This window comes from Protomyctophum parallelum, assembly GCF_964188405.1.
Source record: "Protomyctophum parallelum genome assembly, chromosome: 13".
Lineage (NCBI taxonomy): Eukaryota > Metazoa > Chordata > Actinopteri > Myctophiformes > Myctophidae > Protomyctophum > Protomyctophum parallelum.
Window position 1 is genome coordinate 25,204,336 of NC_139708.1, and position 15,081 is coordinate 25,219,416.

Consider the following 15,081-nt stretch of genomic DNA (forward strand, 5'->3'; position numbering starts at 1 on the left):
TCTAAATGCAATACAATTTCAAAACATTATTTTGCTAGTTCATAAAATGAAGTGAACGTATAGGCTAGTATAGAACTCTGCTTATGGTCTGTGATGAGGTCTGTCCGTTGCTCTCCCCAGGTTGGCAGAGGAAGTGTAGCACCCAGGATTACATTTGACAATTCACCCTTTGTCAAGTCCCGCCCGCACCCATTGGTTGCCGTTTCGTGGTTGGACAAAAATCCTCTCTCTCTCCATCCACTACCATTAAAATAACATGTTTTTCAGTTGCTTCGTACTGATATTCTGTGCACTCATTTCTTATTTTAAACTTAGTGTCAGTAAAAAGGAACATCACAGGTGCAGCATGGTGACTGCAGGGCATATCATGTTTGTTTTTAGGTTTTTTTAGCAAATTCAACATAAACAAGGTGGAACCAGGGGCGGAACAAGGCAGAAAGAGCCTTCTGGTTGGTCAGTCAGGAACCAATCATAAGGCTGACAAATGGTGAATTGACACTGGGTGGTAAAAAATTAGTTGAATAATTGTGGGATAAAAATGAAGAATAATGAAACAAAATTAAGTAACAGTGTTGGACATGTGAGGTTTCCATGCCGACAGGGACGGTGTTACAGGAGCATTCTGTTCAACCTGACCTGTTCTGTCGGCCAAGGCTTGACCCCGTGAGACTTAACACTGAGACGCACGCATGCATGCACGCACGCACGCACGCACGCACGCACGCACGCACGCACGCACATATAATGTGTGTGTGTGTGTGTGGGGGTGGGGGGTAACCTGAGCGTACAGAGAGGGAAGCACTCAGGAGCTGCAAACTGCATCGTCATGCCCTGGCCCCGGGGACAATGGAGCGGCCTGCACGTGTGTGCGTGGTGCGTGCGTGCGTGCCTGTGTGAGTGCGTGAGTGCTCAGGCGCGTGCACATCGTAGAAGCCGTAGATGCAGTCGTATCGGGGCCCGGCGGCCGCTCCAACCATAGTAAACTGTAGTCTCTCTCTCTCTCTCTCTCTCTCTCTCTGTCTCTCTCTCTCTCACAATGTACAAACACACACTGATAAGTTACCACGACTAATCAATAGTAACCAATGTAGGCAACAAAGTCTTATGCACACCTATTTGCTCTGAGGCGGGTGCATATACTGCATAGGCAGGCCTCAATGTGCAGATATCGTATTTATCCGTCCGATCAAGCTACGTTGAGATGACGTGTTATTCAGAGAGTGGTGTGTACCACAGGTACGCAGGCGTAACGCAGGTGTATGTCATACTGAATTCAGCGGGTGCAAAGTGATCGGAAAAGCACCCGACAACCTCATCTGCATTGATCCACGCCCCATATCGCACCATAAAAGGCTTCAAGCATGACTCAGCAGACAGCAGTTTGTCTGAGATCACAGCCGCGGTCACTGCTATCCAAGCTTGCAACGGTGCGTGCTCCGCTGAAGCAATATAATTATAATTTATTTAATTAAGTTCGGGACCAAGGCGGGTGCTCACTCACACCTTTGCAGAGGTAAAACATATCCGATATTTAAAATATCGGATATGTCAATGCAAAAGTCGTCTTTTCAGAGAGAGCGAGAGAGAGACGAGAGAGGGAGGGGGGCTGCATGGGCCCTCGACACTGTTGCGCGATAAAGAACAGTAGCCCATACATTCATAAGTAAATATATTATAGGCCTATACCTCGTAGGCCTGGGATCCTCTTGTCTGAAGAAATTATAATCCAGTGAGTTTATCCAGTGAGTTAAACTATTCTGTGTGTGGCATCCATGTGATCAATATCAATATACATTATTATAAATTCTGTCTGTCTGTCCGTCATGTTCACGAGTGGAGGTGAGCTGGTTTAAAACTGATATGACTGGCCGACTTTCAAACACGCTGCATTCATTAGGCTATAAATGTGGTCTTCTATTTTTTATATAGGGCTAATTAGCCCTATTCATTTTCCAATGTGAATCGGATCGGCAGCACGCTGCTGTCTGCCCCCCGCCACACACACACACACACACACACACCCCCCCCCCACACACACACACACACACACCGACAGTCAACTGACTCAAGGATCTCCGTAACAAAACAATTTCATTAGGCCTGCCGCCGCCTACTGCAGGCATTACTGTCTACACTAAACTATGTTGGATTCGTACAGTGCAGAATGCAGATAAGCCTATATGTTCTTATTATAACTGTGAATTTGTTTTTTAACATGCAGCGCGAGTCCGCGAGATCCGATCTACAAGCTCACAACCGTTGCACTTCCGAGTAGAAGGCTGCCGAGTGAGCAGCCCCAATCGCGCATGATATAAATATCCTAATAAATAAATAGAAATGTGTCGTGCTTGCGGGGCAGTTTCTGTATCGGACTCTATAGGCTAACTTGCCTAGAATGCATGCATTTAGGCATACAAGTGCACTCGGCTTTTATATATATATATATTAGTGGTGGGCATAGATTAATTTTTTTAATCTAGATTAATCTCACTGCAATTCTGGAGTTAATCTAGATTAATCTAGATTAAAATGGCTCATTTGAACTCTGCCGAAGGCATTGAAAATATGTGTGCGCTACCTAAATAATGACCAGAAGTAAATCCTTGAACGGGCCACGTGGCCCATTAGACCAGGAGCCCTATCATAATTGGTAATGAAAATATAATAATGTTCAATACGATGTACGTGTGTTATACATTGTTTATTCAGTTAAACACGAATAACCATAAACACGTTACCATACAGGCAATTTGGAACAGTGGGTGCAAGAACAACCCCCTTTTCTGGGATATGACATTAATTAAACTGTAAACCTAGAGGTGATGAAGAACTGTTTACAGTCAGTAGCTTTGTGACATGACTTGAGTCCAACCTCTACCTCTACCTCTTCCACCAGTCACTCACCTCCAGTGTGGGGCGTCCCAATCCCAACCCTGGGGCTTCCTATTCCCTCTCCTACTGTACCTCATCAGTACTGGGGTTTCCTATTCCCTCTCCTACTGTACCTCCATCGGTACTGGGGTTTCCTATTCCCTCTCCTACTGTACCTCATCAGTACTGGGGCTTCCTATTCCCTCTCCTACTGTACATGATTTGAGTCCAACCTCTACCTCTCCTTCTTCCACCAGTCACTCAGACACACCAGCTTGTTCACATTGTCTGGTGACAAACTAGATCTTTTTTTCTGTACAATGTGGCCTGCTAAAGAGAACAGTCTCTCGCATGGGACAGTTGTGGCAGGAGTCCCCAAGTACTTCTGGGCAATGTGGGCCATCTTACCATAAACAGCAGTGTGCTCTGACCACCACTTCAGTGGACACTGATCTAAACTGGCACTGGGCTCTACCTTGTACCTCTCTACAACATTGTCTACTACTGGTATCTCGTCTTCTGACTCTGACTCTGATCCCATCAGCAGTAGGGCTGTCTTCTTTTGAGGTGGCTCAGGGTTCTCCTCCCTGGGCGGCTGCAGAGCAGGTTCTTCTGCCCTCACCAAGTCACTCAGCTTTCCCCACACTGGCTCCCTCTCTGCTCTGGGCAGGCATTTGAGATCTTTGAAGCGTGGGTCCAGAGCAGTGGCCACCTTTTGATGAAAAATAAAATAAAGATTAATGGAAGAAAATGTAACTTTCAAAATCCTCCATATTTCTTCATGACTCATTCATCTATCCATTTATCAATCTTCTGGCTTAACAGTCTATAATGGTCAGCCAATACAGTTATCTTCTGGTCAGTACGTGTCACATACCTTCAGCCATTCCAGGTTTGTTTTCTCCCTCCGCTGGTTGAGGTCTTTGATGAAGGCAGTCTTGAAGCGCACAATGTAGGCAGGATCATCATCAGAGATCTTCATTGCTCGCAGGAGATGACACAGGGCAGGTAAAACGACAGAGCAGGAGACATACTTTTCCCCACCAAGGAGCTCAGTGACGTACCTACACACACACACACACACACACACACACACACACACACATTAAGAGGGGTGAATTGACACCAAAAACGACGCCACAATGTCACAGCAGGACACACGCGCACACACACACACACACACACACAGAGCATAGCACACAGAGGACAGTACACACACACACAGTTGCACACAGACATCACAGCCCCAAACACAGCACGGCCACACACAGACAGCACAGCCCCAAACAAACAGCACAGCCATACACAGACAGCACAGCCCCAAACACAGCACAGCCACACACACACACACACACACACACACACACACACACACACACACACACAGAGCAGTGTGCACTGTGCACACACACACAGCCACACACACACAGCCACACACACACAGAGCACTGTGCACACACACAGCCACACACACACACAGAGCAGTGTGCACACACACACACACACAGCAGTGTACACACACACACACACACACACACACACACACACACACACACACACACACACACACACACACACACACATAGAGCACAGCACAGCACAACACACACTTACTTGCATGGCTCCAGCAGTTTCTCCAGCTTTGCCAACTTCTCATATTCAGCATGTGTTGGGAGGGCCAGCTTGTGGGTCTGCTGAGCCAGCGTTGCGTGCACTGCGTCTCTGTTGCGCCTCAAACGTGTGATCATCGCTAGGGTTGAATTCCAGCGTGTTGGAACGTCTTGCACGAGTGACTCCTGGTCTTGTTCAAGGGATGCTTGCTGGGCATTCAGCTCGTCTGAGTTAGCCGGACTGTGTTTGAAATGTCCGACCACTTTTCGACACTTGGCCAGTACACCATCAAAACCACCATCCCGAAGTGACATTACAACGGCCCTCTGTACAAGATGAGCAATGCAGGGCAAGTGCTCAAATGGTAATATTCTCCCTGCTGCTATCATGTTGGGAGCGCTGTCGGTTCCAATGGTGGTGATTTTTTCAGCTATGCCCCACTGATTAGCGACGTCGAGAAACTGTCTGGCACAAGCTTCTGCAAAGTGGCGCTCCTCCGTTTTAATCACACCTGACGTTATAGGAGAGACAAAGTAGATCAGAATAAGTTTGCTATTAATAGGAGACTTACAATTAGCAGGCTGGCGTTGTTGGGGCTAGCTAGCAAACGTATAATGTTGGCTGGTGGTAAAATAAATCAATCGATCCCTGATAACGTTAGCTAAAGCTGTGTAAATGTTAGGCTGAATTAGCAATATTACATGCCGCGGTGGGGTTGGTTTCAGGTTGGATATTCAGCCAGGATGGCTGGGTATCCAGCCCGAGACCAACTTCACCGTGGTAAATTAATTTAAATTACATAACGTACCTAAGGCGAACGAGTGAAGTTCCCAGCTGACATCGATGAGGTGTACAGTAACGCCAAGGTAGTTGTCGTTTTTGACAGATGTCCAATGGTCCCCAGTCAGTGCTACACACGCCGCCCCGGCCAACTTTTCATCTTTCGCAGCTTTCTCTGCGGCGTACTGGTCATGGATTCTCCTTGTGATAGTTCGTCTCGCAGGTAGTTTGTAAGATGGGTCGCCTGTGGCCGCCTGGAGAAGAAGCTCGAGCCCATCATCTTCAACCACACTGATAGGCCGGCAGTTGATGGCAATCCACTGAGCTAGGAGGTTAGTTAGCTTGGCTGATAGAGTTGGGCTGACGGGCTTGCCACGGTTGCACTCAAACATTGTAGTTTGACGAACACTTTTCCCCGGAGCCATATTAGTGCTTGGCCCGCCGGCAGCTTCGCTATCATCAACCAACGCAAAGGGATGCTTGTGCGTTAGGTGATACTTCAGACTTGAAGAACTCCTACAGTAAGCCATTTCTGCTTTGCACAGGGTGCAAACCACCTTGTTCTTGTCGAGGTTTCCATTGGGAAGCTTCTTGTAAAGAAATTTCCCCTGAAGCAAACCTGGGTTCACAGAGTCCTGCATGCTGACGTTTGATGTGGCACGCCGCACTGTTCATTAATTTCACCCGTGTCCGGTTAGGTTAGGATTTGTTACCGCCCCGCTCTCAGAGTAATTTATTTCACCTTGTCCCTGTTAGGTTAGGACTTCTCCCTCCCACAGAGTAATTCCGGCGTCCGCCAGATAAAACTATCAAAGTGAAATTCCTAGTTTGCTTGCTTTATGCAGTCAATGCAGACCCAGCTCTTAGACCCAACTTTGAGAATAGATTAATGGCGATAATTTTTTTGACGCGCGATAATATTCTCGCGTTAACGCAGCACGTTAACGCCGATAACGGCCCAGCATTAATATATATATATATATATATATATCGTTTTTTTATGTGCTGATCGACCAATATGTTGGGGACACATGCCTACATATTTTATCTGAGATTTGGGGACTATTTATTGATTCAGCATGAAGACTAAAGCCTTCTGAATAAATCTATACGCAAGTGTATGCTTCCGCAAATTTCTCCGCCACCTAAAGAGCTCCCGTAGGATTTAGCGGAGTTTCCGACGAACCAAAGTCAGCGTCAAGTTCACGGCCATTTCCATGAATTCCAAATTAATGTGGGAAATCCACGTAAATGCCTTAACGCCAGCGTCACAGCAATATATCAGCGGAAACACGTTGAAGAATCAGGCCCACTGTCTGCACATGCAATACAAACTTTATTTTAAAGGCAATGTTTCGGTCTAAGACCTTCAGGCATCTGTAAGTGTCAAATATAGTTCACTGGGAGGTAAAGGGAGATGCTTTATTGTGAAGGGCCCTTCACAGCATTTTAGTGCTTTAAGCGTAATTGTATTACTTTAGCTATTGAGAAATAGCAGATCTACAAGCTGAGCTTCTATTTATGATCTGCTATTTTGTTTAATCGTGAAAATGCAGTGCAAATCTTTCAATATGTATTCTTTCAGAGCTAACGTTTTGAACTAAAATCTTTGCTTCTGGGAGGGAACAACATATTTTCAGATGGGGTCGACGGCCAATTACAGATAATCTTAGTTGGGGGTCCTTGACATGAACATGTTTGAGAAACACTGACATACATGCGTGTCAGCGTGCATGTGTGTGTGTGTGTGTGTGTGTGTGTGTGTGTGCGTGGAAAGCAGTGTAATTAAGCTACCTGTCCAGGTGAAAGGCGGCGACCTCTGCGTTGTGTCTCTCAAAGTCGGAGAAGTAGAAGAAGTCTGGAGGAGTCTCCTGTTCTCTGGTCTGTCTGTAAAAAACACACGCAAAAAAAATATAGTTAGGCTTCACTCACACCTGCACAACAGATTGTTGTATAGCTGATGCATGAGACTTGCTTACTGATGCAAGCTCGCAATTAATTTCCAATGGGAGTCACATGGTTTGACACAACATTTTTGTTTTATGAGGGCGATGGGGGGGCAGTCGAAACACAGCCGAAAGCCGTACAACAAAAATGTTGTGCTGCCATGACACGTACCCTTTGTTTACATCTGCCATGCAGCATTGTTGTATGCTAGATCAAAAGGTGTGAGTGAGGCCAAAGGCTTCACAAAGGGTATAGTGTCAATGCATTTCCAATGGAAGTCACATGGTTTGACACAACATTTTTGTTGTACGGCTTTCGGCTGTGTTTCGACTGCCCCCCTCCCCCTCATACAACACAAATGTTGTGTCAAACCATGTGACTCCCTGCCCAGGCGGTGGCGTAACCGTCTGGGCACCAGACTGGTAATCCAGTCGCAGTGTGCCGCGGGTTCGACTCCCGATCCCGACACGGCCTTTACTGCATGTCATCCCCCCATCTCTCTCCCGTTTCCGGTCAGCCTACTGTCTGTCCCTTAAAAAAACTAACAATAAAAGGCGTAAGCCGCAAAAAAATATCTTAAAAAAAACAAAACATGTTACTCCCATTGGAAATGCATTGTGAGCTTGCATCAGTCAATAAGTCTCATGCATCAGCTATACATCAATCTGTTGTGCACGACTGCACGTGTGAGTCAGGCCAAAGTAAAAAAAATCATGCAACACCAACATTCTCTTGTAAGTCTGTAATTCCATTCTCACTGTTTATATACAATCCTGACATTCCCTGTCCGACCAGCAGAGGGAACTGATGGACCTCTTTCATGTTCAGGACGGGGAGTTTGAGGGTGAGTAATGTAGGACCTATCCACACTTTTCCTGGGCTGTGTGTGCTCCAGTTCCTGTCCATTTGATCCAATGAAAGCCAATGAAACTGGTTAGATGAGCAATGATATCCAATGAAATCAACAGGAACTGGAGCACACACAGCCCAGGAAAAGTGTGGATAGGCCAATTATTTGTTTACAAACATTGAGACTGGTCGCCCGGGTGACTTTTTCATGTAATCAATTCACAACAGCTCCCCAAACCTGTTGATTTGGGCAGCGCTGGTTTCAGTTCATGAGGTGCACCCTAGCTAGGAGACATGTATACTTCATAGCACAACAGTATTGCACGCAGTGACGCAGAGAACAGCTGATATACAAGCTCAGTTGTTATTTTGATGAAAGCTCCAGTATCCAGTACTTTTACTTCTACTCCACGGTACATCTCAGAGCCAACATTTTTACTTCAACTGCACTACAATAATTTGAAAACTCGAGTTACTACTGTGGAGATCACAAAACACACATTGACCTCATAACATTTCGGCCATTTGAAAATAGCCGATCTACAGGCTCACAGTGCACCGCAAGGCGACGCATGGTTGGCCTACACATTTTAAATTTGTGAAATGGAACATTCTGCAATATGAATACTTTTGTTTTACTTTTAGTACTTTGTACTTTCACTTGCAGTGCATTTTGAATGTGGGACTTCTACTTAGTAACAGAATACATCTAGTACATCGGGACAAACTTAATTTTTCCTACTGTATCATGCCACCAAAATGTGGAACTGTCACAATCCAGTACATGATGATGATGCAGAAATAGAGTTTAAAACCCATCTTGGGAATTTAATAAACAAAGTCACAAATAAAGACTAACTAAAGCAGAGTGACAGCAAACAACAGGGACGTGCACACATAGACATCAAAGGGGGCATCAGCCCCTCTGTAAAAAAACTGCCCCATACTCCAGACCACAGACCACGAATGCAGCGTTTACTACATGGTGAAAGAAATGCAAATGCCACTCCTTTCCTTCCATGCCATGCCGGAAGGAAGGCAGAATTCAGGATAATTGCTTTTTTTCCCCGAAGTCTCCTGAACGTGAACACAGTATTTTGCGTTGAACTAATTTGTTTTAGAAATCCATGTCGTTACACCACATCACCACTAGCTAAAGAGTGCTGGGTTGTGCCCCAAAAATAACAGATATAGAAGCTATCAACGTGTCGCAGCACAACACGTTGTGAGCTTGTAGGTCTGCTATTTTCACTATTTTTGTCCAAAAGTGCCCTCTTAGGGGATTTCAGGCCCTGCCTCTCTAACACACGTCCCTGCCAAACAATGACCTGACAAGGAGTGACTGGGGAACAAGACTTGATATACACAGGAGGGCTGATTACACATGAGAAACACCTGGGGAAGACAAGAACATATAGAACCATAACAACTAGAACAAGAACATGAAGGAATGGAACATCTAGATAAGCGCAGAACATAGAATCAAAACAATTAAGTTAGAATCAGGGGGGCAGTCAGACAGGTATTTTGTGAAGCCACTAAGGAAATCGGGACATCCTGAAAGTTCATATAATGGCCTGTTGTGGCGCTGTCATTGGGCCAAAAAAAACCCCCATATCCCCATAGAGGTCCATGTATTTGACCTAGACTGTATTACCTTAATAAACATGGCCATGAATACTTTCTGCTTCCAGTCACTAGTTTAAAGTCTCATTTCTCAAGTCATAATACTCTTTTTGGAAAATTATGGTCCCATTTATTAAAAACATTACCATAAAGTCGTGTATGTTCTGAGGGGCGTGGCTACCGTTACAGTCTATGAACGGGAGCCACCCCCCGTTCGAGTCAAAATAAAAACCAACTAAGAAGAAGGGGGGAAGTCCCGCCTCGTTGTCTGGGCCAGCCAATGGCCAGCTGGGCAAAAACGGATCTAGAAAGATGGCGATTTACAATACAAGGACTGACTGGCTTCATTTTACGTCCATATCAGACCCGGCGAACGCTTTGTCCATATTTTCTTACAGTCTATGGTTAGAACATAACATAGAAAAATAACATCTAGATGAGCAAAGTCTGTGGCCGTGACAGGAACGCCCTACCAACAGTCATTAAGACATGCAAATCCCTTGACTCCTTCAAAAACACCCTCAAAGGACACCTATACGGACGGTTGAAATATGAAACTGGCGCCCGTAAAATCTGAATTTCGTATTGACTTGTGCTTGAAATGTACTGTCATTCTGCAAACTGTTCATAGATTATTCAATCAATCAATTGCAGTATTGATACTTTTAAGTACAACAACCATCCATTGGTGTACACTCTGACAGACTATAATCCCAGTCCCGGTAGAGTAGTTCCGGAGCAACGGATTGTGTGGCCTTGTCTTGCCCTAATAATGGAACTGATCGAGGGTATAGCTACTGGGACGTACGTCGGGACTTGATCACCCCGGCTGGGTCACCTGAGTGAGGGGTATGATGTTGGGAGACCCGGAACCCTGATGACCTCGGGATTCATCACTGAGGATACGTCCCACGGTCCCATCCATGCAATGCATTTTTTTGTTATGTACCACTGAGCTGACAGACATATGTCACCTCGCTTGAGAGAGAGAGAGAGAGAGAGAGAGAGAGAGAGAGAGAGAGAGAGAGAGAGAGAGAGAGAGAGAGAGAGAGAGGCTGGTCAGGAGAGGACACGCACACGCCCTTGCACTGGTCACGTGTAGTCGTGTACAGAACCCAGTGGATGTGACGATGCATGCCAGTGACCGCCAGAGGGCAGCAGAGATACACAGTAAGAGACATCAGAGAGTCAGACCCACAGACAGCTAACTAGACAAGTCATGCACACACACACGCACACGCACACGCACACACACTCACACACACACACACACACACACACACACACACACACACACACACACACACACACACACACACACACACACACACACACACACACACACACTCCTATTTGCCTTGTTGCAACTGTCGGACACACAGATTACTATGAAAACCTGCCAAACATGTCAGTCTGTGTAGTCGCAGTCCGTCAGCCACGCCTCCATATATGGTCATCAGCCCGTCAAGCCTCGTGACACGCACCATATATGGATATCTCCATTTGTCGATCTGACCTCATCCAAACACTGCATGTGCACTCAAGACACACTCCATATATGGCCGGACCTCATCAAACCCTGTTTATCAGTGTGCATTGTTTGGTCAAAGTTGATCCCATTCCAACCACCGGTGGTCCTGGACGGGTTTAGGTGGTCCTGAGAGTTGGTCACCAAGTGGACCCCTACAAATCGTTAACTCTTTGAGAGTGTAAAATTAAACCAAATGGACCCGTATACGCCATTTGGTTTCATGTTACACTCTCAAGAGTTAAATTATTGTTAAACATACAGTATGCATTATTTAATGTACAAGATACACAATTAGAGAATGTAGAAGAATTGTTATTTTGATCAAAGCTTGCCTGTTATCTCTCCCAAGGGTACCAACATCACTACAGAATGGAATTGTGGACAAAATCTTGTCCAACACCACCAAAACATTCTTTGGTTTTGGGGCCTGAGAGGCTAAATGTCATCAAATGGTGGTTCTGTGGCTCAAATGGATCTGAGAGGTTAAATGTCATCAAATGGAGGTTCCGTGGCTCAAATGTGTCTGAGAAGCTAAATGTCATCAACTGGTGGTCCGTGGATCAAATGCAGAGAGAGAGAGAGAGAGAGTGCTAAGATGTTTCTTTCTATCAGTGTAGTAACACCCCACACACATGTTGTCAGGGAGGTGGCTCTGTATCGTTTGTGACAGTCAGTCACTCATATTTGATACAGTCTGTTTCTAGCGAAAATGTATCTAATTCAGCAGCAGTAACCATAGCGTTTTGTTGATTATTTGATTGATTGATTGATATATGTATTAACAGTGTGCAGAATTACAGTACAGTACATAAATTCAAAACAAAGACTGTTAACTGTGAGTGGACCACCCAATAAAGCATTACACTTGTTTACAAGAGGGTCCACCATGTTCAATCATCAAAACATTTACAAATAGACACTTCTATATAGCCAAAGAACAGAACAGGAATTCATCATAAAGGAGGTAAAAAAGGGAAAAGAAACATATACAGTGAGGGGAAAAAAGGGTGGGTGGTGGGGGGGGGGGATTCAGATTTTACGGGGACAGTTTTGAATTGCAGCCGTCCGTAGGTGCCCTTTGAGAGCGGTCAAGAAAAGCGGCCGGGATGACATGTTTATTTTTAACAGTTCTTATATGAATAAAAAGTACATGAACCCGTGGATTTGCGCCCTCTACCGATATTGACGCCAGATGTCGGTGCTCTATAGCGGCTGGATCCGCGGCTAGTCGCAGAAACATTCTGACAGGCCTTGTGTAAAAGACTGATAGGTGATATGTGCAGCCATGTAAAGTAACAAAGCAGATTTACCTAATGTTTTGGGGTAAATGTGTCAGTGATTCCATTGTATATTTACTTATTATTAATGACTTTATGTAGTAATTTATTATTCATGACTTTACTTTATTTATTAATCCACTCAGGCCAGGAACCATTTTTGGTGTTTAAGCATTTATGTTATACTTTAGCTATTGAAACATAGCAGACCTACAAGCTCATAGCGTAGATCTGCAATTTTTTTAATATCATGAAAATGTGGCGCAAATCTTTGAATAGGCCTATATATTATTTCAGAGCGAACATTTTTAACTCAAATCTTTGCTTCTGGGGGGGTCCCTGGAAACAACATATTTTCAGATGGTGGCTGGTGGCCAAATTCATACAATTCTGGGGGTCCTTGACATGAAAAAGGTTGAGCACCACTGACATAGAAACAGAGGGTTTTCACAAAACTGTCATGATTTAGAAGACATTTTCCAGGTCTAAATGGGTTAAGTTACGTGTCATATCTGCCCTACATGTGCAATGTGTGATTATGAAACCCTGAAAGGACAAACAGAAACACCGATTGTAAACGTTCCAATGTTCCCATTCAGAGTGGAGGACGCATCTGTTTCACCTCATAGCTTTTAACTACTTTAACCATTATATATTATACTTTATAGCTGTTGAAAAAAAATAGCAAATCTACAAGCCCATAGTGCGGCAATTTTTTGAGAAAAAAGACGTGAAAACGTGTGCAAGTCTTATACTCTTTCACAGTGAACATTTTTAATGTCTTACAGGAGGAGAAGACAGACATGAAATATCTAAATGTCTTACAGGAGGAGAAGACAGACATGAAAGATCTAAATGTCTTACTGGAGGAGGAGACAGACATGAAATATCTAAATGTCTTACTGGAGGAGAGGACAGACATTAAATATCTAAATGTCTTACAGGAGGAGGAGAAGACAGACATGAAAGATCTAAATGTCTTACAGGAGGAGAAGACAGACAGACATGAAAGATCTAAATGTCTTACAGGAGGAGAAGACAGACATGAAAGATCTAAATGTCTTACAGGAGGAGAAGACAGACATGAAAGATCTAAATGTCTTACAGGAGGAGAAGACAGACATGAAAGATCTAAATGTCTTACTGGAGGAGGAGAAGACAGACATGAAAGATCTAAATGTCTTACTGGAGGAGGAGAAGACAGACATGAAAGATCTAAATGTCTTACAGGAGGAGGAGAAGACAGACATGAAAGATCTAAATGTCTTACAGGAGGAGGAGGAGAAGACAGACATGAAAGATCTAAATGTCTTACAGGAGGAGAAGACAGACATGAAAGATCTAAATGTCTTACAGGAGGAGGAGAAGACAGACATGAAAGATCTAAATGTCTTACAGGAGGAGAAGACATGAAAGATCTAAATGTCTTACTGGAGGAGAAGACAGACATTAAAGATCTAAATGTCTTACAGGAGGAGAAGACAGACATTAAAGATCTAAATGTCTTACAGGAGGAGGAGAAGACAGACATGAAAGATCTAAATGTCTTACTGGAGGAGAAGACAGACATTAAAGATCTAAATGTCTTACAGGAGGAGAAGACAGACATTAAAGATCTAAATGTCTTACAGGAGGAGGAGACAGACATTAAAGATCTAAATGTCTTACAGGAGGAGGAGAAGACAGACATTAAAGATCTAAATGTCTTACAGGAGGAGGAGACAGACATTAAAGATCTAAATGTCTTACAGGAGGAGGAGAAGACAGACATGAAAGATCTAAATGTCTTACTGGAGGAGAAGACAGACATTAAAGATCTAAATGTCTTACAGGAGGAGAAGACAGACATTAAAGATCTAAATGTCTTACAGGAGGAGGAGACAGACATTAAAGATCTAAATGTCTTACAGGAGGAGGAGAAGACAGACATGAAAGATCTAAATGTCTTACAGGAGGAGGAGAAGACAGACATGAAAGATCTAAATGTCTTACAGGAGGAGGAGGAGAAGACAGACATGAAAGATCTAAATGTCTTACAGGAGGAGAGGACAGACATGAAAGATCTAAATGTCTTACAGGAGGAGAAGACAGACATGAAAGATCTAAATGTCTTACAGGAGGAGAAGACAGACATTAAAGATCTAAATGTCTTACTGGAGGAGAAGTCAGTCAGACAGACTGCTGTTTTTCCACAGACTGCTGTCAATCACGCTGTGATGATGCTGTGGATGCTAATTACATTCACACCATTGATCTATATTGGAGGCTGCATGGGTGGCTCCTTTCCAGTGCCACACGCACACACGCACAGAGGCACACACATACAAAAACATCATCTCTCTCTCTCTCTCTCCCTCTCCCTCTCCCTCTCCCTCTCCCTCTCCCTCTCCCTCTCCCTCTCCCTCTCTCTCTCTCTCGGTTTATCCCCCCGACAAACAACAACTCGTCTCTATAGCACGCTGTGGGTTTTATCTCCAACAATGACAAACAATGCGTGTTGTTCTTTCTGCTACGCTACAGTAACACAGAAGGATTTGTCCCGCACGTTATGTTTACAGACATGTTCTTCCCCAAAGGAATTTCAAACTA

At 44.4% G+C, this 15,081-nt stretch overlaps 2 protein-coding genes across 3 annotated transcripts in view; both read right to left on the reverse strand.

The window, feature by feature from the left end:
* Positions 1-15,081, reverse strand: part of LOC310869706 (extracellular serine/threonine protein kinase FAM20C-like) — an 83,353-nt gene that overhangs the window by 16,792 nt on the left and 51,480 nt on the right. Inside the window, exon 5 of the mRNA XM_083780564.1 lies at positions 7,057-7,149. Within this exon, the coding sequence (XP_083636690.1) occupies positions 7,057-7,149 (93 nt within the window). The remainder of the gene's footprint in view (positions 1-7,056; positions 7,150-15,081) is intronic.
* Positions 2,835-6,106, reverse strand: LOC310869707 (E3 SUMO-protein ligase ZBED1-like). 2 transcript variants are annotated; one of them, XM_083780566.1, is made up of 5 exons: positions 5,291-6,106; positions 4,486-4,993; positions 3,749-3,935; positions 3,105-3,583; positions 2,835-2,872 (listed from the first exon to the last, which is right to left on the reverse strand). In XM_083780566.1, the coding sequence occupies exons 1-4, from the start codon at positions 5,901-5,903 to the stop codon at positions 3,107-3,109; spliced, it is 1,785 nt and encodes a 594-aa protein (XP_083636692.1). In that variant the 5' UTR covers positions 5,904-6,106; the 3' UTR covers positions 2,835-2,872; positions 3,105-3,106. The 2 variants fall into 2 exon arrangements, with proteins under 2 accessions (XP_083636692.1, XP_083636691.1); XM_083780565.1 differs by lacking the exon at positions 2,835-2,872 and having other exon boundaries at positions 3,043-3,583.